The 24,712-nt window shown below is 44.6% G+C and overlaps 1 protein-coding gene across 2 annotated transcripts in view; it reads left to right on the top strand.

The window, feature by feature from the left end:
* The window catches only part of THSD4 (thrombospondin type 1 domain containing 4), a 702,136-nt gene that overhangs the window by 104,034 nt on the left and 573,390 nt on the right, over nucleotides 1-24,712 (top strand). For both annotated transcript variants that reach the window (XM_030929758.1, XM_030929757.1), the window contains exon 5: nucleotides 20,442-20,889. In XM_030929758.1, coding sequence (XP_030785618.1) covers nucleotides 20,442-20,889 — 448 coding nt within the window. The remainder of the gene's footprint in view (nucleotides 1-20,441; nucleotides 20,890-24,712) is intronic.

The following is a 24,712-nucleotide window of genomic DNA, read 5'->3' as shown; positions in this document are numbered from 1 at the left end:
AATTCAGATTTTCAAATATGAATTTGGACTAGGTAGTGCCAGGTTGACACTTTCTTCTCCTGGAGACAGTTGTGGATGGCTGGGATATGAAAGCCTCGACTATGAAAATCATGACCCTGTTCCCACTGAGGGGAGTGTGTCATATTCCTCAGGCGTTTGGGGGTAGAAAGAGGTTGAGGAGGGTGGGCTTCCCGGAACTTCCCAGAGGAGTTTGCTATAGAAGTTTTTCTGTAGAGCTGATTTCCTTTTGGGACGGAGTCTGGTGGGGCAAGGAAAACTCTTGCCCAGGCGTGCAGACCCACACTTCAAGAGCAGTTTGTGGCCAGCTCTCAATGCCTGGGGCTTTGAAATACAGTGCTTTATTAGAATCTAGAAGAACAGGAGCTACACACCCTGAAAGGCTGTAAACTACAGGATAGTTATGAGTGCAGCTTCTGGAATTGACAGGTTTGGATGCTCCATCTGACCCTGCCGCTTGCTGGCTGTGTATCCTGCCGAAGTTACTTAACTTTTCCCTAGTGGGAATAATAATACACCTACCTCACTGAGTTGCTGTGAGTTGGATAACTCATACCACATGCTTAGCACAGTATCTCCTAAGTGCTCAGTAAAGGCGTCTCAATGCCTTCCACATGCCAGACACATTGGCAGTTGTTTGACCTGCAGCATTTTATCTTGTCTTCATTACAACCCATCTGACAGATATGTAGTGTTCTCATTTATGGATGCCAAACTCAAGGGTCAGGGAATAAGTATCTCCTTCAAGGTCATGCAGAAGGCAAGTGAGAGAGCACAAGCCTGTGTGACATCTTGCTCCTTTCAGACCTGCTTTTCTAGAAAGCCCTTTTCAAAGTGAAAGGTAACACTCATCAATTTAGCTAAGTTTGATAAACTAACACCTCTTTGAGATGGAAAATGAAATATTTCTCTAATTATTCCCAAAGCTTTTAATGTTATATAGGAACCCTGAAACTGGCTCCACTGTGAACTCCAGAAGCCCAGAGGAAACACTACTCACTGTCGTTAGAAGCTGGCCCTGCAAAGTCTTCATTCACATAGTTATTTGTTGTTAAGGCTGCCTCTGGATCTCAGGTCTTAATAGACATTGCCTTGTTTAAAGTTTTGTTTTCATTTGAATTCAGCCAATATTTTTGTGTATTTGCTTTGGGCCAGGCACTGTGCTCGACACAGGAGGGGTAGATAGGTGAAAGAGGCGTGGTTTTCCACAGCCTCCGTGTCTGATGAGGAAATAGCTCAGGTATGAACACCTAAGGGAATGTGATGAGTGTTCTACCTGGGGGATGAGCCGAGGGCTGTGGGAGCAGAGAGGTGGGACTAATTCTTGGGGAACAAGGTCACTTCATGGTGGAGGGTACTTTCTTGAACGATCAGTTTGCATTTTTTAGGTGGAAAAGATGGGAAAGAGCTGGGAAAGGCTTGGTGTGGCTGGGGGATGAGGTGGTTTGCTCACACAAAGTGGAGAAGAAGTGCTCCTTACCTTTGAGCGGCTCGTGCTGGTGGGGTGGAGCAGGAAGACAAGCAGGCATTTACAAGTCAAGTACCCAGGGAGGAGAGGGGAAGACAGCGGAGGACTGGGGGAGCCAGGGAAGCCTTTGGAGGAATAATTGAGCTGTGCTTTGAAAAGGAAAGATTTTAGCAAAGCCCAAGAATGAGGAGGGCCTTCCTGCAAAGAGCAAATGGTCAGGGTGGAGACCTGGAGGCGTGAGTGAGCATGTCGTTCATAAATGGTCTGGTGGGGCTGCAGCACAGGCTGTAAATGAGGGAGTGTCCAGGCGAGACTGGGGAAGTCCACAGGCTCCTTTCCAGAGAGGAACTTTAAAGCAGTCCTAAGGGGACTGAACACGAAATTCTCAGAGTAAGACAGTCCCTATAAACACGGATGGCCAACATTTTTTTCCGTGAGATGATGTATATAGTGTAAAGCCCATCTAAATTTCTCCTTAATGCCCTGTGCTTTTCAAACTGTTTGGCTATGCCATCCACCACCCCGTCTCTGTCAATCCAGGAAGACAGGGTTAATTGTCTGGGGGCTAAGGCTTGATCCTGTAGTTTTGTAACAGGTTTATTAGTTTCCCGTTGATGTTGGAAAACTCACTACACACTTAGTTGCTTAAAAAAACATACCACTTTATTCACTTACAGTTCTGGAAGTCAGAAAGCCGAAGTCAAGGTGTTAGCAGGATTGCATTCCTTCTGGGGGTGTTAGCAGGACTGCATTCCTTCTGGGGGCTTCAAGGAGAAACTGTGTCCTTCCCTTCTCCAGCTCTGAGAGGCTGCCTACATGCATTGGCTGGTGGCCTCTCCTCCCATTACTCTGATCTCTTGCTTCTGTAATCTCATCTCCTTCTCTGACTCTTCTCCTCCTACGTCCCACTTATAAGGAGGACCCTTGTGATTACACTGGGCCCACCCAGGTAATTCAGGGTAACCCCCATCACAAAATATTTAATTTAATAATCAACACAAAGTCCCATTACCATATAAAGTAACATTCACAGGTTCTGGGGTTTAGGATGTAGACATCTTTGGAAGGGAAGGGGGACGTTATCAGTCTACCATAATACTACTTGCATTTTGGGGTCTTATGATTACTCAAGCAATAGGACAACTTCTGTGCCAGCAGGACCACCTGCCACTTTCCCCCATCCACTCTGGTTGTTGTTTATGGGAAATTTAGTGATCCTGTTTCCCAGAAAAATGATGAAGACGAAAAACCATGCATCCCCACCCTACCCTTAAGCATTCTTTAGAAGTATTTTTGAAGGACAGTGACAATAATGAAGTTAAAAATAGCAGCCAGTATAAAGAGTTTTGTACCCCAAGTTCAGAGTTCAGTCCTCAGCTCTTATGAATGCTTTATCCTGGACAAGTCACCTCATTTCTCTAGGCCTGAGTTTCTACATTCATAAAATAAAGAGGTCCTTATTCTAGTCATTAAGGGGTCTTGCTTTTTATTGATGCATTATTGAGACCAACTGCTGTTTTAAATGTTCCTGTCATCTTTTCTGCCACCCAGAGTAATGGGAAGAGAAGGTGAGTAGGAAACGCAGCTCTTAAACACATTTTCTTTTTCTTTTTTTTTTATTTTTTGAGATAGAGTCTCGCTCTGTTGCCCAGGCGGGAGTGCAGTGGCACAGTCTTGGTTCACTGTAACCTCTGCCTCCTGGGTTCAAATGATTCTCCTGCCTCAGCCTCCTGAGTAGCTGGGACTACCGGCATGCGCCACCACACTCGGCAAATCTTTGTTTTTAGTAGGGACAGGGTTTCACCATGTTGGCCAGGTTGGTCTCGAACTCCTGACCTCAAGTGATCTGCTTGTCTGGGCCTCCCAGAGTATTGGGATTACAGGCGTGAGCTACCGTGCTGGGCCTCAAACACCTTTCCAAACATGCTTCTGGAATGTGATGGTTTTTCTCTGTAGATGCACTGACATTGTACCTCTTCAAATTCCTCCATTCAGACTTTTGTCTCATGAGTTTTTCTTAAAAGTGTTGTTCACACATCTGTCCTCCTTTTGCTAGTCTCTTGGACAGCCCCCTTCCATGGACGGGATCACTATTTCGTGCCTTATAGAAACCCCTGGGCTGGGAATCATTAGACCCCACTTCCTGTCTCAGCTCCATCATCTGCTAACTGGGTGACCTATGGGAATCACAATGTAATCTATAAAATATGAATAATTATATGTCCTCTGGCTACCACACAAGGCTTGTGAGGGTCAAATGAGGTAACAGCTGTAAAAGTACTTCGAAAAACCTAAGACACTATTCAAAAACAACATGGCTTGATTGTTTTATTACCATTGACTAGGTAATTTTTGGGATTTAGAGACGTGTATCCCTTTCTGTAATTTGTTGTCTGTGTGTCCATGTTCATGTGTGTGCAGGAGCACGTGTGTGTGTGTTTGCATGTGCACACATGGATGTATGTGTGTGTGTTTGAAAGGTTCATTCGTTTTGAAACAGGTCAGCCTGCATCAGGCCTGGATCACAAGTTTTACCCACACATTCCCACCTCCCCTGGAAACTGTCCCTGGCTGCAGGTAGGAATCATTTGTTTTTTCAGCTCCTCCTTTCGTGTGCTTTGTGGAGGCTACTTGCACTTCATCGGTAATAACTTTGGAGCAACATTTTGTTTCTTTCCTGGGGGATCCTAGAGCTGACTGGGCCTCTTCATGATGCTGGATAGGAAAACTTGCTGCTAATTAAACTTCACAAAGCCACATGCTGATTTCCTGACCTTAAGTCCATACCCAGGGAGTCTTGTTACCTACAGGGGGGCAGAAACCACATAGCAAGAAGGGAAATCTTTGGCCTTATCTGTGTTTCTCCTTGGAAAACCTCCCTGGCCATCCTGGGTAGTCAGGAGAGAAAGTGGATACAAGTGTTTGAAATGTATACTCTTTGTTTTTGGCATTTTTCGTTTTCCTACTTCAAGGGAATTTTTGTTTTTTTACCTTCCGAAGCAGGAATAGCACTTAGTCCCTGAATTGTTTGACAAGAAGTTACCTGTTGATGTTAAGCAGATAAACGGTGTTCTAATATGCTTTGATTCTAAATCAGAAACCTTAGCCCTTTTCAGTAACAGAGTTTGTAGCAGAGCTAGGCCTGATGGTATGTACATTTCTGCCTGTAGGTTAGGAAGGATTGGAGCCAGATTTTAAGCTTGAGTTACTCTGATCTCAGACAAGGCTTCAAAGAGCCCTTGTTCATTTATTGCAGTATTTCATTAAGTGTCAGAAGTATTTCATTAGTTATCAGAACAAAGATCACATTCGCCATAAGAATGCTGCATTGAACTTTCTCCAAGGCCTTCATAACTCCGTTTCCAGAAGAAAGATGCGATGGGCTATGGAAAAAGCCTGACTACAATTTGTGTGTCCCAGAACTAGGGTCTCAGTTCTGCATCTGGAATCCACTAAGGCTTTTACTCCAGTGCACACCTGGTGCCTGTCTGCGATGCCTTCATATAAGGATGGGAGGAAGGAGTTTCCCGCATGTGGGGGTTACTGTTGTTTCCTTTGCTCATCCTACCTGCAGGAGCCTGCACGTGTTGTCGATTCAGTCATAGTAATCACAGCCATTTTTGCAGGACCTACTATGTGCCACATCATTGACATGTACTAGTTGAACCTCAGCCAGCTCCAGTTTACAGAGGACACTGAACTGAGGTAAAGAAGTCCCCAGCAACCTGCTCCAGGAAGGAACGGAATGGGATTTGAGTGCAGGGTTCCCTGACCGTAACATCCTTGCTCTTCTTATTGCCACCCTGAGCCCACAGTGTGGACACAGGTAATTTACATGAGGTTTAGGGGACACTTGCTGTGGTTGACCTGTAATACACATGGTCTCCCTGTTGGTTCTCAGGATAAAGCGCTCACATCCCTCAAGGACTTTTTAGGTCCTCACTTGCTTGTCAATCCATAAGCCCTTTTCTGGATGTGTAGTCCTTTTGTCTCATTTCTATTAATAGTAACAAGAGCAATGACAGCTGATGTTTATCGATGGTTTCCTCTGTAGTAGGCTGAATAATTCCCTGCCCTCTCCCACTCAGTCCTCAAAGATAGCAGCTCCTAGTCCTGGAGCCTGTAAATGCTAATTTATTTGGAAAAAGGGTCTTTGCAGATGTGATTAAGTATCTTGAGATGGGGAGAGTATTCTGGATTATTCAGGTGAGTTCTATGTGCAATTATGAATGTCCTTATAAGAGACAAGCAGAGGGAGATGTAATATGTAGGCACGCAATGAGGAGGCTGATTTGAAGACAGAATAGAGAGAGACTTGAAGATGCAGCTCTTGAAGACTATAATGATATAGCCACAGCCAAGGCATGCTGGCAGCCACCAGAAGCTGGAAGAGGCCAGGAAACAGATCCTCCTCTACAGCCTCTGAAAGGAGCACAGCCCTGCTGCCACCTAGATTTCAGCCTAGTGATGCTGATTTCAAACTTCCGGCCTCCAGAGCTGTAAAAGAATAGATTTCTATTGTTTTAAATCACCAAGTTTGTGGTACCCTGTTACAGCAGCTACAGAAACTAGTGCACTGTAGGAGGCTCTGAGCTAAACCTCATAGGACCCTTATGCATAAACTATCTTTAGTGTGTCTTGTGTAACATGAGAAGAATTCTGTGCTTATAGCGACAATATGATGAGCTCTGGGTCCTAGAGCTAGTAGCTAGTAGGCTGCAGAGCAGGAATTTAGACCAGAGAACCTGGCTTTAAGGCCCAGCTTGTAACACAGAGTTATTCTGCCTTCCTGCTCCCAACTCCATTCTCACCCTTATGCCAGGTCAGGCCTTGCCTCAGAGCCTTCCTTTCCCCACTTACGGTTTAGCTTCCAAGCACACAATGTATTTTATCTTCCCTCATGAATCTTTTTTCATGCAGAAGCATTGGGTTCTCCTATGGGCCACATGGATCCAGTAGCAATTAAGATTGCCCTTTTCCTCAGTGATTGGACCACAGTTCATTGTGGGCTACTGCTGAGAACGTTTCTTTTCTTGATTTGGGGGGAAACAATAATTTTTCCCATTTACAGTAAGTCCTTACTTGAAATAGTCCATCCCTGTAATCCTCTGTGAATGGGAATTTGGTATTTAAAAGCTGTGCTGTATTGCAATTGTTAAGCTCTTTAGAGGCTTGCTTTTATTCATTCAGTCACATTTGTTAATATCTGTTCACACAGACTTACTTACTAGCTTGGACAGGTTCTTCAATGTCTCTTAGACTCAGTTTCCTCATCTGTAAAATAAAGTAATGGCCTACTTGGCTGTTTACAGTGTTGGTTAAATGGGATTACACACATAATGCATTTAGCAGGTGTTTGATACAGCATAGCCATCTACATACACAATGTATTATTTAAATACATTTGTCCCTTGGTGTCCAGTGGGGATTGATGTTGATTCCAGGACTCCCCTGCAGATACCAAAATCTGAGGATGTACAAGCCCCTTTTATAAGATGGTGTAGTATTTGCATATAACCTACACACATCCTCCTATACTTTAAATCATTCCTCAATTATATATGATACTAATACAATGTAAATACTTTGTAAATAGTTGTGCTGTATTGTTTAGGGAATAATGACAAGAAAAGAGTCTATGTATGTTCAATATTGAGGCAACCATCCATGTTTTTTCACAATATTTTTGATCCACAGTTGGTTGAATCCACAGATGCGGAACTCATGGATATGGCTGACTACACACTGTGCTAAGTATTTTTAGGGATGGGTAAACTCGAGTACAGTTCTCTCCTGGCTTTAATTAACTGAAGGTGACAGACTTGCACCTAAATAACTTTTAATGCAAGGAAGAAAGCTTTGCCTCTTCTTATTATCATTATTGATAGTTATACTTGAGATGCTTCATACCTATAATAAAGAAAGAAATAGAAGTGATATAGAGTAAGTGGGTACATAGGCAGTGATATAGAAATTCAGACTGGGAGAAACATCCAGAATATGAGAGAAATACCATTGCTTCCTCCACGAGCCTTTCACATAAAAGATGCTCAAGAAGTATAGTTGTGTTATAATCATTATTGCTGTTGTATTAATGTATTCAGCAGAAATTACTGCTGAAAATAGTTCTTCAGGTTCCTTCAACCTGCTGGGGGTCAGCCTCTAGGGCAGAAGGCACTGTTTGACAGTCCCTGGGAGAGAGGGGATAGGAGCTCGCATTTGCTTAGCACCTGCTCTGGCCAGGCACTGGGCCCCACAGGTAAACTCATTTAGTCTCCTCTAACCCCCGTAGTCCTGGAGGGCCACTCAGGTTCAGATTACAACCCATACTAACAACAGGCATGACTCCTAAGAGGGCTTCTCTTAGTTACGCTGGAGAAATGAATGCATTTACTGTTCTTTCATGCAAAACCGCCTCCGTACTCCTCAGTCTCATGTTTGGCTACCTGCCCCTGCAACAGTTCTCACATATCACATTGGAGGCTCTGTGTTTTTTACCTTCAGGGCAATGCAGCCATCACGGTAACTACCATTTACAGAGCATCCACTGAGGGCCAAGCCCTGTGCTCGGCGCTTTCCCTGAATCATTGTGTTTATCTGCACAGCAGCCAAGGGTGGGAGGCATTGTTTTCTCCATTTTACTGCTGGAGAGAGGGTGTGGAATGACTTGCCCACAGTGACACAGGTAATTAGTGGCTAATTTGGCCTGTCTGATGGAATACCTGGGCTCTTTCTACCATCCCATGTTACCACCTCTGTCCCTGTTTGTCTCGTACTCTCTTCACCTTCAGAGATGTCTTGCCCAGCACAAAATAGGGTAAGAAAATCATCTTTGCTCTGAGCTATCTAATATTCTCTTAGCCTTAGCTGGAAACTTCCACTGATTCATTTCTTACCTTTGTGCGAATCCAAAAAGATGCCTCTTCCTCTGGTCAGATTCATCTCCCTGCTGGGAGGACACACTGGATTTCAACTCCCAGTTGTCATTGTGCAGTGAGTAATCTGCTCAACTGTAGGTGACATCCTTGCAGCCTCTCCACCATTGATTTCTGTGGCACTAAAATTGGTTCCCTTGAACACCCACTCACTTGTCCTTATTCCGCTCCTCTGGGCCCACACTGAATAAGGCACCTGAAGGTCAGTTCTGGAAACCCAGATCACTCTGATGCACAGCAGCACCCGTGAGCACTGTGGTTGGCTTGTTCTTCCGGAAACTTGGCTGATTTTCAAACACAATCCTAGAAGAAGAGAAGCCACCTGATGGCAGTATCTAGGGGTGTGAGTCTAAATCATCTCCTAGGGTCATTTCCCCCAGAAGGTCTGAGTTCTTTACTCTTAAGGTTGCTGCTCTGTTTTATTTTGGCAGCTGGTGTTGGGGGACACCCCCATGGAACTCACATCCTGGGAGGCTGATGGGTGGGTCACTGAGGATAGGGTCTTCTAGAGGCTTGACCTCCTGGTGCAAAAAAAGCCTTTAAACATCTAAGTGGCTCTAAAACCACCTTTCTGCTTTCTCTGCCTAGGTGGCTTGCCTCTTGATTCTGGAAGAGCTCCTGAATCCATCTGTGAAAAGACCTCTTTCTTTTCACTTTATTGGAACACATTTGTCATTCCTCCCTGTGGCCATATCTCCCATAAGCCTGTGGGGTCCTTCTTTCCTAAAGACTCAGAGCGAACCTGTCGGCTGATTCTCATGCTGGCTTTAGACTCAGATCAGCACCTTGTGGGGAGCAGCAGCAGCAGATCTGGTCAAACCTGCAGCTAACGTGCGTGACACTGTGTGCTGCACAGTAGGCAACCAGGGAAGCTTTCGTTTTCGTCATCTTAATTTTTATTTCCCTAAGTGGTCAGAGTTTCACCTCTTATCTTCTGTAGACACCAGGTAATTTATTACCCAGAACAGCCCTGGCAGGAATTTCAGTCTTAGAACTTTTAAGAAGACATCTGCACTCAACCTAAACCATTTGCTCGCAGCCTCTTTGAACTTAGCACATGATATCCTTTCTCCCTTTGGCAGGTGATCTAGTGGAACAGGGCGGGTTTTAGGAAAACAGGGCTCTCTTTCCAGCTCGAGGCTGCACGCTCCCTTCCGCCCAGCTTGCCTTGGCTCAAGCGGCTCCTTGGTGAACACACACGTTTCTGGTCCTCAGCTGCTGCTCCCTCCCATTTTTCCTCCCTTTAGTTTCAGCTCTCAGGTCGCTCTAGGTAGCCACTGGCTACTGATCTAATTTTCCTAGCTCCCTTTAATTCCCACCCAGATGTGTGGGGATGCCTTGACTTCTTGCGTATGGAAACTCCTAGCCTTTTTGTCTACTGATTTGAATTAATCCAAAGCAGTAGCCTTTATTGACCCATTCGTTAGAGATGCTGAGCAACGAGGCTCTGGGCCCACCCGTGTGTCACTTAAGCATACATTCCTGGGATGCCTCTATGTCAGACTCAGAGCTAGTCTCAGGGATCAGGCACACACCAATAAGAAACAGGGAGCGTAGCCCTGGAGAATGAAGCTTACTAGTACAGTGCTAATGTGGCAAAGGGGTGAGCAGACTGCCCCCGAGAGTACTAACAGTGGGGAGAGCACATGGGCGCTAGTGTTTATGTTGGGCCTGGAAGTACAGAAGTAGGTAGGGTAGGGTTCCAGGAGGGAGTCTTGCAGCACAAGAGCCCTGTGTGTTTGGGAAATGGTGAGTCATTAGTGATGGTTGGAAAGTGTAGGATTGTGGGCAGGATACAGGGGAGGGAGATGAAGACTGGAGTTGAATCTGGGAAGACAGACTGAAACCAGATGATGAAGGATGGAATGTGATATCAAACCAAATGTGCCCTAAAACTGTCTAGGTTTGAACTTTATGTTCTCGGCAGAGATGAGCCAGGTGGGTCTTTCAAATAGAGAGTAATGACCAGGGCTGTGCTTAGAAAGACAAATCCAGTGGAGAGGGAAGTCAGAAGTGTGTGAGGTTCCTTACTTGGGTACCTGACAGGTGGGGATGTTGTTGGCCACACTAGGAATATGCACGGGGTGTTTGTCATCATTGAAAAGATTAGACTAGATATCGTAGAGTCATTGTTGTTCTTCCCACAGGCTATGAGATCCAAGCATATTCAGACTCTTAAGAAGCTTCTGTCTCGGCATGAGCTTGATGCTGGTCTGTGCTGATCTAAAATATTTCTGGGAGTATGTGACTTTTCTGTTCTTGATGGAGATAGTTCAGAGGAATATTTTGTCCCTGAGCTATTTCTGTCCCTCTGGTCTTTGGGGCTTACAGTATATTTATAAGTGGGCATTTTATGTCCAAATTGAAATGTCTGCATGTTTACGCATTAAGATTACTGATTTGGTTTCTCTTTTTGACAGTGCTTACACAGCAGCATGAAAGGGTAAGAAATGACAAATGAGTCTGCTTCAACTCCACCTCACTGGGTCTGCTGCCCAGGGGAAATCATTGCCCAGAGTTTCCTTTTGATCAATTCGGAAATATATTCTGTATATATTTTGTACATTTTTTATATACTGTGTACATTTTTTCTTAAAAAAAAAAAACACATGCAAATGAAAGCATGTTTAGTGTCCTCAGCTTAGTATATTTACTGTCTTATTCTTTTTCACTTAACTATGTTTTTGAGATCTTTCTATATCAGTATATACACAGCTGCCTCATTCTTTTAAACAGCTGCATGGTACTCCAGTATCTGAATGCGCCATAATTGAGCTAGCTCCTTATTTTCCTGTTTAAGGATACTTAGATTGTCTTTCACATTTACAATTTACAACCACCACTCAGGTATGCAGAACACAATTTATTTTTCTATAACTAAATGTGGTTCATGAGCCTCTGCTTCTATTGCTGAAGGAAAACTTTGCCAATTCCAGGAGACTCAGATGCTCAGACACTCCGTATTAAGCATGATCAATTCAGGGTTTATGCTCAACTCAGTTAGGACTCTCTCCTCTCCTCTTCCCAGGAGGTGTGACCTGGATCCCCAGGTGAGGGGCACCTGTGCAGGCTTGGCAAAGGAAGCAAGCTGTTGGGCATGCTTCAAGCTTCACCTTCCACCCTTGCTGTGGCTTCTGCTGAAATATCTGCATATACCCTCCTGGCCTTCTGTCACCAAGGGCCACATACTCTGTGGAACCACAAAGGGGTGGCCCACCCACTCTCAGGTGGGCCCCTCCACCTTGACGCCTCCCTCCCACATCCTAGTCAGGTGCCATGTTGAACACTGGCTTCCCCATAAAGCGTGCAAGTCCCTTCTGTTCTCAGGCCCCTAAACACATCTGGGATTTCTATTGCTCCCCAGCCCAGGCCACTGCATTCTGTCATAATCTCTGAATACTGCCTTTTGGTTCCTCCCTCACCTGCCTGCTAGTCAAACTCTCCACTTGCCCAGGCTGGAGTGCAGTGGTGTGATCTTGGCTCACTGCAACCTCCACTTCCCGATTCAAGCCATTCTTGTGCCTCAGCCACAGGCATATACCCACCACGCCCAACTAGTTTTTGTATTTTTAGTAGAGATGGGGTTTCACCATGTTGGCCAGGCTGGTCTTGAACTCCTGACCTCAGGTGATCCACCTGCTTTCGGCCTCCCAAAGTCCTGGGATTACAGGTGTGAGCCACCACACCCAGCCTGCTAGTCAAACTCTTAATTTCTTTGGATTCAGAAAGGTTATTTCAAGGTGATAACACTTCTTCATAGTCTGTAGTATAAGCTCTACATCTGCCTGCTGTGCTCCAGTTGGCTCTTGACGGATAAAGCTCAGTTTTTCCAATTTAAAGAAACCTTTTCACTGGGCATGGTGGCTCACGCCTGTAATCCTAGCACTTTGGGAGGCTGAGGCAGGCGGATCATGAGGTCAGGAGTTCGAGACCAGCCTGGCCAACATGGTGAAACCCCGTCTCTACTAAAAATACAAAAATTAGCTGCGTGTGGTGGCACGTGCCTGTAATTCCAGCAAATCAGGAGGCTGGGCAGGAGAACTGCTTGTCCCGGGACCTGGGAGGTGGAGGTTGCAGTGAGCCAAGATCACACCATTGCACTACAGCCTGGGCAACATGAGTGAAACTCTGTCTCAAAAAAAAAAAAAAAAGAAACCTTTTCTCATTCTGATCTTTGACTCTTCCTTTCTCTGGAGCTATAATCTTCAGTCTCATTCTAGAAGAACTGTGTGGAAAGAAGGAACGACTGAAGTGCACTGGCCAGTTCCTCAGATCACTGTCCTGCTGTGGTTTCAGGTGTCCTGCCAGCTCCCCAGGGCTGCGGTGAGGATCCCCACACTCACGTCTCTGTGTGCTCTTATAAGCACTTGAGAAGGATAATTCCTAGGTATAATTTCTACCACCTAGTATTGTTTTGATGTCTATAAAAATCGTTTGAAAAGATACATGTGGTCATACTAAAATATTTTGGCAAAAAGCATTTCACTTGATAGTCATTGTGAATTACATCTCCCTCCTCCTTCTCCTAGCTTAAAGTGCCAATGCTTTGTCTCAATGCCAGGAGAAATAGAGGAGTGTCTGTCCACATTTCGGAGGCTGGCACTGAGGCAGCCCTCACATGCAGTACCTCCACATTTGTAACCAGGACCCTGTGATACTAAGTCTCCAGGAAATTTGCCCCAAAACTTTGCCTTGGGAGTTTAGCCTTGCTATATAGTCACAGTTCAAATGCAAATGTGGCATAAAGGCTCTCTTTAAGCCACATGGACATTATTCATTAGACATAGTAAAATCCAGTAGTATCTTAGATTTTCTCTGCAGAATCTAGTACGGGGACTTAGATTCCCTGCTAACTTAACAGCTTTCTCCAACAATAAATAGTCTTCCATCTCATGAGCTTCCTTCCCATCTTCCCTATGGAAGAATTTATTTCTGTTTATGTAGCAGCTCAACTTAGGTACCAAGATGCAAGTAATGCCACCTCGCTCTCTTTTTTTTTTTTTTTTTGGAGACTGGGTCTTGCTCTGTTTCCCAGGCTGGCGTGCAGTGGCATGATCTCAGCTCACTGCCACCTCCGCCTCTCAGTTCAAGCAAATCTTGTGCCTCAGCCTCCTGAGTAGCTGGGACCACAGGTGTGCACCCATCATGCCTGGCTAATTTTTTGTATTTTTAGTAGAGGTGGGGTTTTGCCATGTTGGCCAGGCTGGTCTGGAACTCTGGAACTCCTGGCCTTAAGTGATCTTAAGCTGAGGCCCGCCTCAGCCTCCGAAAGTGCTGGGATTACAGGTGTGAGCCACCATGCTGGCTGAAATGCCACTGCTCTTAATGCTATACAACTCAGGACCTCCAAGGTTAAGCAACGCAAGGAGACTTCCCACGCGAGCGGGGTGGCCAGCCTCATTGCCCGTCTTTCGTGGAGTTCCGCTTTCCCATGGGTTTCTCGGGCTCCACTCCTCTGGTTCCTCGAGGGCAGTCCCTGGGGCTGCTGCTCTGTAGGATGCTGTGGTCCATGTGGGGTTCATGTTAGCCAGCTGAGAGAGGCAGGGCCCCTCAAAGGAACTTGACTGGGCTCTAAGGGAAAACAAGATGGAAATAAACATGGAGAGCCTAAGAGATACAAACAGCCTGGCTGTGGAGGGCAGGGCTGTCACTCTGCCCACTCCCCTCTGTCCTGGAAACTGAGAGGTAGGAAGCCCCCCTCTAGCTGCAGGCTGCTGACAGCTTTGCCTGGGTGGCTTTCCAGCTGTGACAGCTCTTAAGCTCTTAATTCTTTACTCCTTTTGAAAATGAAGGCTGAGTCTTAGCCTCTGCTGGGTCCCCCTCCATTCTAAGGACCTGTCTCTTCTCTAGGTGTTTGATACCAGAAATGCTTTCACACAATAAATGAGAGTTTTATTTCTACATAGAAGGAGGTGGCTTTGTCCTCAGGGCCGTAATAATTTAACAGTCTTTTAATAAGATGTAATATTTCGTATAACAGAAACTAAACAGGCACAATAATGCTGAGGGGAGATTTTTCTCGCTTTGGCAGTAGTGGTTTGAGCCATTCGTTTGTTATGTCAGCTTTTCTAGGGTCCATTAACTGAGCACCTATTATGTGCTAGTTATTGTAGTAGGCTATAGGGATATAAGAAATAAGACATAGTCCCTGCCCTGAAGGAGCCTGCAGTCTGGTAAACTGAGGCAGATATGCAAACAATAAGCATAATAAAAGATTGTGCTGTGACAGTTACATGAAGCCCAGTGGAAGGACAAAAGAGAAGGGCATTGATTCTTTGAAGGAGAGGGTTGGAGGGCGGTTTGGATCAGGAAAAACTTCACTGACACCAAAATGTGTCAGCTGAGTCCTGAAGGGTGACTAGGTCATTATTTTGGGAAATGGTGCTGGAGAAAGCAGTTGAGGAGGAAACAGCATAGGTCAAAGCATGGAGAATAAAGTCCATTGGCCTACTGAGGAGCTGCAAGGAGTGTGGTGTGGGTGGTCCATGCGGGGCCAGGGCTGACAAGAGATACCGCAGGAGCCAGGCTGTATAGGTTGAGTGGGTAAGCCAAGGAGTTTGGATGGAATGCAGAGATAAGGGGTGAGTGGAAGAGCCAGCCGTCTTCAGGGGATGGTGGTACTTGGGAGTAAGACAGAGCAGCGGTTCTCGCTGTGGCCCACAGACCAAGAGCATCGGCATCACCTGAGAACTTGTTCAAAATGCAGATTCTCAGTCCCTGCCCTAGACCTCTTGAATCGGAGTTTTTGCAGGTGAGGCTTCACAGTCTATTGTAACAAGTCTTCTAGCTGAGTCTGATGCTTGTTCAAGTTTAAGGACTACTGAGATAGAGAATATGGGAAGAGCTAGGGGGGCATCAGTTTTGTGGAGGAAAGATGGTCAATTCAGACTTGAGTGTGTTGACTTTGAAGTGACGCGTGGAGCTAGCAAAGTGGAGTCCCAGGACCTACTGCATCGGCTTCACCTGGGAGCTTGTTACAAATGAACCAGAGGCCTACCCCAGACCCACTGAAGCAGAAGCTGGATTTTAATGGGACCCCCGGGTAACTTATGTGCGCTCTTCAGGCTCTAGTCTGGAGGTTAGCTAGGCACATGGGGTTGATGCTCAGGAGAGGGATCTCGGCAGGAAACAGAAAGGTGGGAGTTGTCAGTTCCAGGTGATGATTGCAGATGACACATCTCCAGGGTGAGTGTGTAGGAAGGGAGACTGGATGGAGTGACTTTGCTTGAGTCATCACACTGACTGCTTAGCATTAATTTTGTGGAGCTGTGGAAGATCACGCATTAGCCCTGGATGGCAGCCAGCCTGTTGTAAGGAAAGCATGCTGTTTGCAGCCATTATCTCAACGACTATTAAAGCAACAGCAATTTTCCCAGACACCCATTGGATGAACTGAGCCTGGAACCTGGTCTTAGAACCCTTACTGTGCACTGTCATGTTCTTCTCATAGAACCCTACTTTATGTTGGGGTGGGGGCGGGGGGTAAGTTCCATTTACTTATGTTGTCAGGGCTGGAACAACAGGAACAAGTAGAAAAAAAAAATCACACACGATGCTCAATAGGCGCTCATAGAAGTTGCTCAATGAAGGTTTGTTAAATATTGTTGAAACAAATGATTAAAAATTGCTTTCAGATTAAAAAAATGCATTTCTATCAGTAACTTCGATTTGACTTTACAACATCCTTGTAAGTAAACACGCTTTCATTAAAAAAGCTTTATGGAGATATAACTTACATACCATAAAATTCATCATTTAAAAATACTATATAACTCAGTAGTTTTGGTATATTTACAAGATTGCGTGACTATCATGACTATCTAATTGCAGAACAGTTCCATCATCCTAAAAAGACACTCCATCCCTTTGGCAGTCGCTCTCTTTTCCCCTCTCTCCCCAACCCCTGGAAACCACTCTCTGTCTCTATGGATTTGCCTGTTCTGGACATTATATAGAAATGGAATCATATGTGTCTGGCTTCTTTCACTTAGAATGTTTTGCAGGTTTATCTGTGTTACGGTATATATCAGCACTTCACCTCTCTTATGGCTGAATAATAATCCACTCTATAGATATACCAATGTTTTATTTATCTATACATCAGTTGATAGGCATTTGGGTTGTTTCTGCAGTTTGGCTATTATGAATAAGGTAACTATGAACATTCATGTATAAGTTTATATATAAATGTATGTTTTCATTTCTCTTGGGCATAGGACTGGAATTGCTAGGTCCTGTGGTAGCACTACATTTAGTATTTTGAGGAGCTTGCAGGTAGTTTTCCAAAGTGACTATGCCATTTTACCTGCCCACTGGGAATATATGAGGTTACCAATTTATCTTTCCCAACACACTATTATCTGTCTTTTTTGAGTATAGCCATCCTAGTGAATGTGAAATGGTCATACTCTCATTTTACAGGTAAGAAAACTGAAGGTGCATTATTTGCCAAAGTTGGTAGAGCTATTAAATAGCCAAACTAGAGGTTTTCTTACATAAAGGCAAATACTTGTATGATGCATACTCTGTGTGAAGCATTAGGTATTTTGCTCTAAAGTCATTTAATCTTTGCAACTATCCGTAACAAAGATACTATTATTGTGTTTATTTGTAAATGAATACAAGGCCAGAACTGGGCTTGGAGTACAGCTAGAGAGGTTCTTAGGGGGCAACATTTAAGAAGACATTACTCTCAGGTTCCTACCAGCACTTCCATGACCCTGACTGTTATCTCTTTAAATATTGCATCCTAGGTGCTTCACTGGCCTCATCTTAATCCTGGTCCTGTTTGAAAAAACTGAGGCATACAAACATTGGGTAACTTACCCGAAGTTTTCAAACTAGCAAGTAGCAGAGCTGGGATTCAAACCCCAGAAAGCTGGCCTCAGGGTCCATGTGGTGAACCGCTAGCCTACGCTGACTCCCACATCTCTGGTCTGCAAACTGTGCCTTTTCCATTTCTTTCTCAAGACATAACTTTCAGAAATTAGCCAGTGCTTTGACAAGTGGAGCCAAAGTAAAATCCCAGAGATGGGTGCTGGGGAGACCAAGCAGAACTACTTAGCAGCTCCCCCAGGCACCTACCACATGATTCTCCTGGAGGAGTTTACTGGCCACACGGATCCCATCGCCACATCTGTACTTATTATCACAACTCTGCATAAATCTGCCCAGTTCCGTGGAGGCCCCCCTGCAAGCGGCCAGATGGACTCTGTCCTGTTGGAGAAGAGGCCATTCAGACCCATCAGGATTATTAGCTCCGACCAGCTGTAAGGAAAACAAACGTTCTCCTGGCCAAGCCCGAATGAATCCGCCACTTGTCCAAATGTTCTGAGTCAAATACTCAGAAATCAGATCTCTCATAAACACACCCGATTTGGTTGCTCATTCTCTTTGGTCTTTTAGAATTAACTGGGCATTTGCATTCGTTTCATCACCTTTCCAATGATGTTGCTGTGTCAGTGGGTTTTGAATGGTTCTCCAATTTAGGCAGAGCTTCCCACAAGGCAATATGAATACAAAAATATACATTGGTGCTTGTATATGTTACTCCCCTCAGGGGTGATGGCAGCCTTTGGGAAGATGCTTACACAAGTCATCAGCCAACAGCAGGTTCTTCTTCTGCTCCCCAAGAGGAAGCTAAAGTCAGTTTTGGTTCATCAGTGCTCACTGAGTGAGCTCCAGCAGGGCAGCCTGTCCCGGGCCAGCAGATCTTTTGTATCTGCCTCCAACTCAGAGGTTTTTGGTTTGGATTTCATTGCCATTTTTCCTTCATTAAAAACGATCAATTGCAGTGTTGAATTTTCGCCCTTTTGTTTGGAATTTCTATTTTATTCTATGACTGATTATCAAAGCTGTGGGTCTGTGGACCAGCAGCATTGGCATCTCCCGGGAGCTTGTTGGAAATGCAGACTCTCAGGCCGCACCCTAGATGTCCTAGATCCAGAATTTGCAGCTTAACAAGATCCCAGGTGATGCCTGTGAACACTCAAGTTTGAGAAGTGCTATTCCACATGTCCATTTCTCTGTTACCTTCAGCTAGGGTCTCCATCCAGTACTTACTTTGAAGCTAGAATTTTTTGGTAGACTTTCAGATCTTAAAAAAACACACATATAGGCAGAAATTCTTTCCTTTGCCTTTGCATGATGTAATTCATTTTACCTGGCCTGCCACAAGAAAGAAAAAGGCAAATTACATCCAAGTTTTATATATATATATGTGTGTGTGTGTGTATATATATACACACACACACATATACATATATATGACTAACTTAATTGCATCTCTTAAAGCCCCCATCATTAACAGAGTCCCAAGTGTTGCCAAGATTAATTGAGAAAGACCTAAATGCAAAAGAAACACTGTGGCGTGGTTTAATTCTGTATCAGCTAAGAATGAAGGTGCAATTAGTAATAAAGATGTTAATAATTAGTTGTGGTCTATTAAATTTTATGTTCAGTGATTATGTGGAGAGTGAAGAAAGAATTTTCTCATGAGGGCAGAAATCAATGTTTCACCTTGATTGCTATTTTAATGTGCTTATTTTAATGGGGCCATCCTGCAGAAACCCTTGGGCACATTTCCAATTTTACGTAAATGTAGAATTAATTATTATGGAAGCGTATAATTTTAGAGTTGGAGCGACCTTGGCGGTCATTTAATCCAGCTCAGTCATCTTAAAAGTAAGTAAGAGTTAGTTCACTTACTTAAGTCCTTCCACAGAGATTTGGAACCTGCGCTCCTCAACTCTAATGCCAGTGAAGGTGAAATCTTTTCTGATCCCTCCAGACAGAAGTGCTTTTTCTTACCCCAGAATTTCCCAAAGCAACATTTATTGCATGGCCTCTAAGGCCCTTACCCCACCCTGCATTGTGATCTAGTTGCTTTCATTTGTAAGGTTGGGGTCTTGAAAACTATGGATGATTAATTTTTGAATAGTTGCACAATAAGTATACATGCAGTGGTGTTCTGGAGCTGGTTTTTACCTGCTCACCAGAGCTCAATGTGTCTTCACATTGGTAGCTTGATATCAGCCATGTTGGAAGTATTTACACCATAGGAGTGGGCAAATGCTACAAATCAGGGCTTCTACCCTGTCCTGCCCATTCCCCCCGCCCCATCCCACCACAGGGCAGTGGGTCTTTACAAAAATCTAAAGATCTAAACCAGGCATGTCCAACCCACGGCCCATGGGCCTCATGTGGTCCAGGATGGCTTTGAATGCAGCCCAACACAAATTCCTAAACTTTCTTGAAATATCATGAGATTTTTTTTGCAATATATGTTTTTAGCTCATCAGCTGTTGCTAGTGTATTTTTTGTGTGACCCAAGACAATTCTTCTTCTAAACCAATGTGAAGATGGCCATTTACCCATTGCTTAGCATGGGCTGCTTCAAGAGTGATGGAGGAGCCAAGTGTTTAATGCCCTTGAGTATTTTCAGGATTAAAGTCAGTGCAAGTGAGGCCTTAGGACTGCACTAGAATTTGGTTGCTTATCTAAGTTCCATTACCTAAAAGAGCTCTTTGAGTATGAATGGTGAAGGAAACAGGGTCTGAAATACCACAGTTAGTTGAATGAGCAAAAAATACATTATTAGAAAAAAAAAAGGTGAACAGGAAAGTTACTGTGACTGAAATTGCAATCATATATTTATACTTCTCCAAAACCCTTCAGTGGCTCCCGGTGACCTACAAAAATGCCCAGACTCTTTACATAAAAATTACACGCTGACCACACAGTTTACTGTTCTAATCTCATTTCCAACCACTTGCATCATCCACTGTTCGTCCTCTGTTGATTCCCTCTTTCATTCTACTTTCCAGCCTTTATGGAGACTCTGTTCCAGCTTCCACAATGGTCCCTTCTAAAATGTGCTCCCCCTACTTCCCAGGTCTACCATAGACCCTTTCCCAAGCTTCCGTTCCTACCTGGTCATCTCTACCATGGACCAGAGCTTCTGAGTTAACACGAAATTCATCCAACTCTGATCATCTCCTCTCTTGTCTATCTCTCTTTAGGAGCAGGACCCGCGGTCCCATCGGCCCTGGCAAGTATGGGTATGGTAAGGCCCCATATATCTTACCACTGCAGACAGACACTGCACACACGCCACAGAGGCTCCGGAGACAGAAGCCCTCATCCCGGCATTCCAGGTCCCAGGAGGCATCTTCTGCTAGGCATGGCTACAGCTCACCAGCCCACCAGGTCCCCCAACATGGGCCTTTGTACCAAAGTGACAGTGGCCCTCGCTCTGGACTGCAGGCTGCAGAGGCCTCCATCTACCAGCTGCCTTTGACTCACAATCAAGGCTTCCCTGCAGCTTCAAGTCTCTTTCACAGCCCGGAAACAAGCAACAACCATGGTGTGGGGATTCATGGGGCAACTCAGAGCTTCTCCCAGCCTACCCGATCTACAGCAATCTCATGCATCGGGGCCTATCGGCAATACAAGCTGTGCAACACCAACGTGAGTACACACAACCCATACTGGGCCTGGAAACAGCTGCACCTCGTTTTTCTGTCATTTGGCACCAAGCATGGTGAAGACAGCAAGCATATAGTGTCTGGGCCATGTTAACACACCTTTTAGTCTTCCTCCTTTCTCTTTTCTTTCCATGTATTCTCCCACATAGTTTTCCTTTTTTTTTAAAGTTATTGCTTTAGTAACTTATACACTGCTTCTTGAATTGCTTATTGACAATCGCTTAATGGTGGTATTAATTATTAATAGCTATTGCTGCAAAACAAACAACCCCCAAATTCTCAGTGACTCATGTTAACAATATTTATTCTTTGCTCAAGTGCAATATATAAGTTTCCCAGAGGTTCTCTGCTATTCCAGGTGTAAACACTAGGTATTGTAGCATGAAGTCTGAGAGTGAAATTGTAAAGAGTCTTCCCTTCGGGGAAAAGCTGGGACAGCTGGGGTGATGGATGGTGCACAGGGGTCTCTGGGCAGCAGTAAGTTCCTAACCGGTGTGAAAGTGTGTTGTTATTTTAAGGACCTGTATAGCTATACTCATGCATATATATATATAGGTATACCCACTTTGGATATCAGTTCAATAAATATTTATTGATTTTATCTTCATGCATTTAAATAATATCTACCATTATAAAAAACTCATAAGCCAGGCCTTGTGCTCAGCACTTTTTTTTTTTTTTTTTTTTTTTTTCTGAGATGGAGTCTTGCTTTGTCACCCAGGCTGGAGTGCAGTGGCGCAATCTCGTCTCACTGCAACCTCCACCTCCCGGGTTCGAGTGATTTTCCTGCCTCAGCCTCCCGAATAGCTGGGACTACAGGTGTGTACCACTACACCAAGCTAATTTTTCTATTTTTTCAGTAGAGATGGGGTTTCACTATATTGGCCAGGATGGTCTTGATCTCTTTACTTTGTGATCTGCCCACCTCTGCCTCCCAAAGTGCTGGGATTACAGGTGTGAGCCACCACACCTGGCCTGTGCTCAGCACTTTTTCTACTTACTCCACTTAATCTCCTTCACCATGAGTTTGCTCTTCTCTTCATTTTATAGTTGCAAAGAGAGGTAAAATAACTTGCTAAAGATGCCACAGCTAGTGAGTAGTAGAACAAACTATCAATGTTAACTGTATTTGATGACCGAAGGAATTTTTAAAAATATCGGTTTAAAGACTGTGTATTAAAGAGAAGTGAACGAGAGGATGTTAAGAGGTTAAATTTCTGAGTCGCGATATTTTTCATTAATAATTTAATCTGCCTTAATACTCTGTTGCTGGGTAACAGGACAGCTGCTCTATATTAGCTCCAATTTCCTCATTAAAAATATATTTCCTGGCCGGGCGCGGTGGCTCAAGCCTGTAATCCCAGCACTTTGGGAGGGCCGAGGCGGGCGGATCACAAGGTCAGGAGATCGAGACCATCCTGGCTAACACGGTGAAACCCCGTCTCTACTAAAAAAATACAAAAAACTAGCCGGGCGAGGTGGCGGGCGCCTGTAGTCCCAGCTACTCGGGAGGCTGAGGCAGGAGAATGGCGTGAACCCAGGAGGCGGAGCTTGCAGTGAGCTGAGATCTGGCCAGTGCACTCCAGCTTGGGTGACAGAGCGAGACTCCGTCTCAAAAAAAAAAAAAAAAAAAAAAAAAAAAAAAATATATATATATATATATATATATATATATTTCCTGCTATAGAGTCCATAGAAATGACTTAATTTGTGATCTTAATAATTTCATTGAATGCCTGGGTTGCTTTTTAGCTTATTCTTCCACTGTCGGACTTCAGGAATCATTAATTTTAAAAAGCAGTAATTTTTCTAAGGCCCTTGCTGATCAGTCAACCAGTAAGTCTTCATTGAGCATCATTGCTTGTCTTGTAACAGAGTAGGTGTCATGGAGAATAGCAGAGAAAAGTCGTGGTATCTACCTCCTAGCATTGCTTTGAGGATCAAATGAGGTGATGGTAGGAAAGTACTTTGTAAATCAAAAAGTAAAGAACTGCTTGGTTTCGTGGTCAGACATGCCCTTGTTCCTCAATATCTATTGCTGTTCTTTTAAAACGAAATGAACTCATTTGTAATATAGAACACTTTCTCCCATTGACTAATATATCTTTTAGTTTTGAAGACCAAGCAAACCATAGGGAGAAAGTAAAAGAGGGGGCATTTGGCATCCATGTGGAGCTGATGCCCGCTTAGCATTTCTTGCATTTAACTGACTTTTGTAAAGCGTGCCCCTTTTGCCAGACCTGTGCTGCCAACAGCAGGGTTGTTCTCCCCATGTAGAAGCTGTGCTTCCCTGGGTGCTGGGGTAATGGCACCACTGAGGAGACTGAATGGCAAGGAATCCTAGAAACTTCTTGTGAGGTCATGGTGTCTTCTGGCATTTTGGAAGAAGGCAAAATAAAGCCCCTAACCCAGGCCAAAGAAGTACATGTTGACATGGGATTGTATAGGTGTAGTTCCCTTCTCTTCCCTGTGACATGTGCATAGTGTCCTCCCCAGTGCACCCCACTGTCCCAAGTCCACATCCTGCTTACCCTTATTGAGAGATGTTATTCCTTAGAGGTTCCATTATTGTGTATATTTTTTTCATAAGCCCATGGCTTCTTGTGACTTGGACCACACCCCCATGATCTCTTTAAAATTCCCTCTGTCAGAGGTCCCCAAGACCATTCCTGGGTTTGATGATTTCCTAGGAGGACTCATAAGACTCAGCATATAGTCACACTCACAGTTACGACTTATTACAGCCAAAGGATTGAATAAACAAAGCAAAATCACTAAAGGAAAGGCACATAGGCCAAAGAGCATAGGAAACCAGGCATAAGCTCTCCAGAATCACAATGAAGCCACACAGGACTTGCTTATATTCCTCTGCAATGACTTGTTACAACATGTAAAAGTTGTCTACCAGAGAAGCCCCCACTGTGCCCAGGGTTTGTACTGAGGGCTGGTCACATAGGCACCCTTTGCCTGCCACATATCAAAATTCCAGACTCCCAGAAAGAAATCAGATATTTAGCATAAGCTATATTTAGGCACGGTGAGCCACTCCTGTCATTTAGGGAGTGCTGAGAACTGCCCTGAGATTCAAGTTCCCAGATGCCAGCCATGGACCAGCCTTGCAAACAGGCCTTTCTAAGGGGAGTAGTCTCAGTTCAGCTATATTGCTTTTTTTTTTTTTTTGAGACGGAGTCTGGCTCTGTCGCCCAGGCTGGAGTACAGTAGCCGGATTTCAGCTCACTGCAAGCTCCGCCTCCCGGGTTCACGCCATTCTCCTGCCTCAGCCTCCAGAGTAGCTGGGACTACAGGCGCCCGCCACCTCGCCCGGCTAGTTTTTTGTATTGTTTTAGTAGAGATGGGGTTTCACTGTGTTAGCCAGGATGGTCTCGATCTCCTGACCTCGTGATCCGCCCGTCTCGGCCTCCCAAAGTGCTGGGATTACAGGCTTGAGGCACCGCGCCCAGCCTATTGCTTTTTTTTATATACTCCCCAGATGGACCCATATGCCCTAGCATCTCAGCGTCAATGACCTCAGGTAGACATTTCTTTGTCCTCCCTGATGTCCAGCATCAAGAGAGGACATGAATGCCCCAATTATGTAAGTATTCCTGCTCAAAGAGGAAAAGGTATACAGATGCCAAGCTTTGACACAGAGGAGCTGAGTTTCCTTGGGCAAGTCACTTAACACCCTGAGGACCATCTGTAAAGTGGGCTAATAATCCTTACCCTGTAGGGTTGATGTCAGGTTCAGACAAGATGGCATATAGAAGAGCTGGCATGGCAGCCACACATGGAAGGCATGGTGCTGA

The sequence above is a fragment of the Rhinopithecus roxellana genome, chromosome 5 (assembly GCF_007565055.1).
Source record: "Rhinopithecus roxellana isolate Shanxi Qingling chromosome 5, ASM756505v1, whole genome shotgun sequence".
NCBI classification, from domain to species: Eukaryota; Metazoa; Chordata; class Mammalia; order Primates; family Cercopithecidae; genus Rhinopithecus; species Rhinopithecus roxellana.
This window is presented reverse-complemented; position numbering and strand designations above follow the sequence as displayed.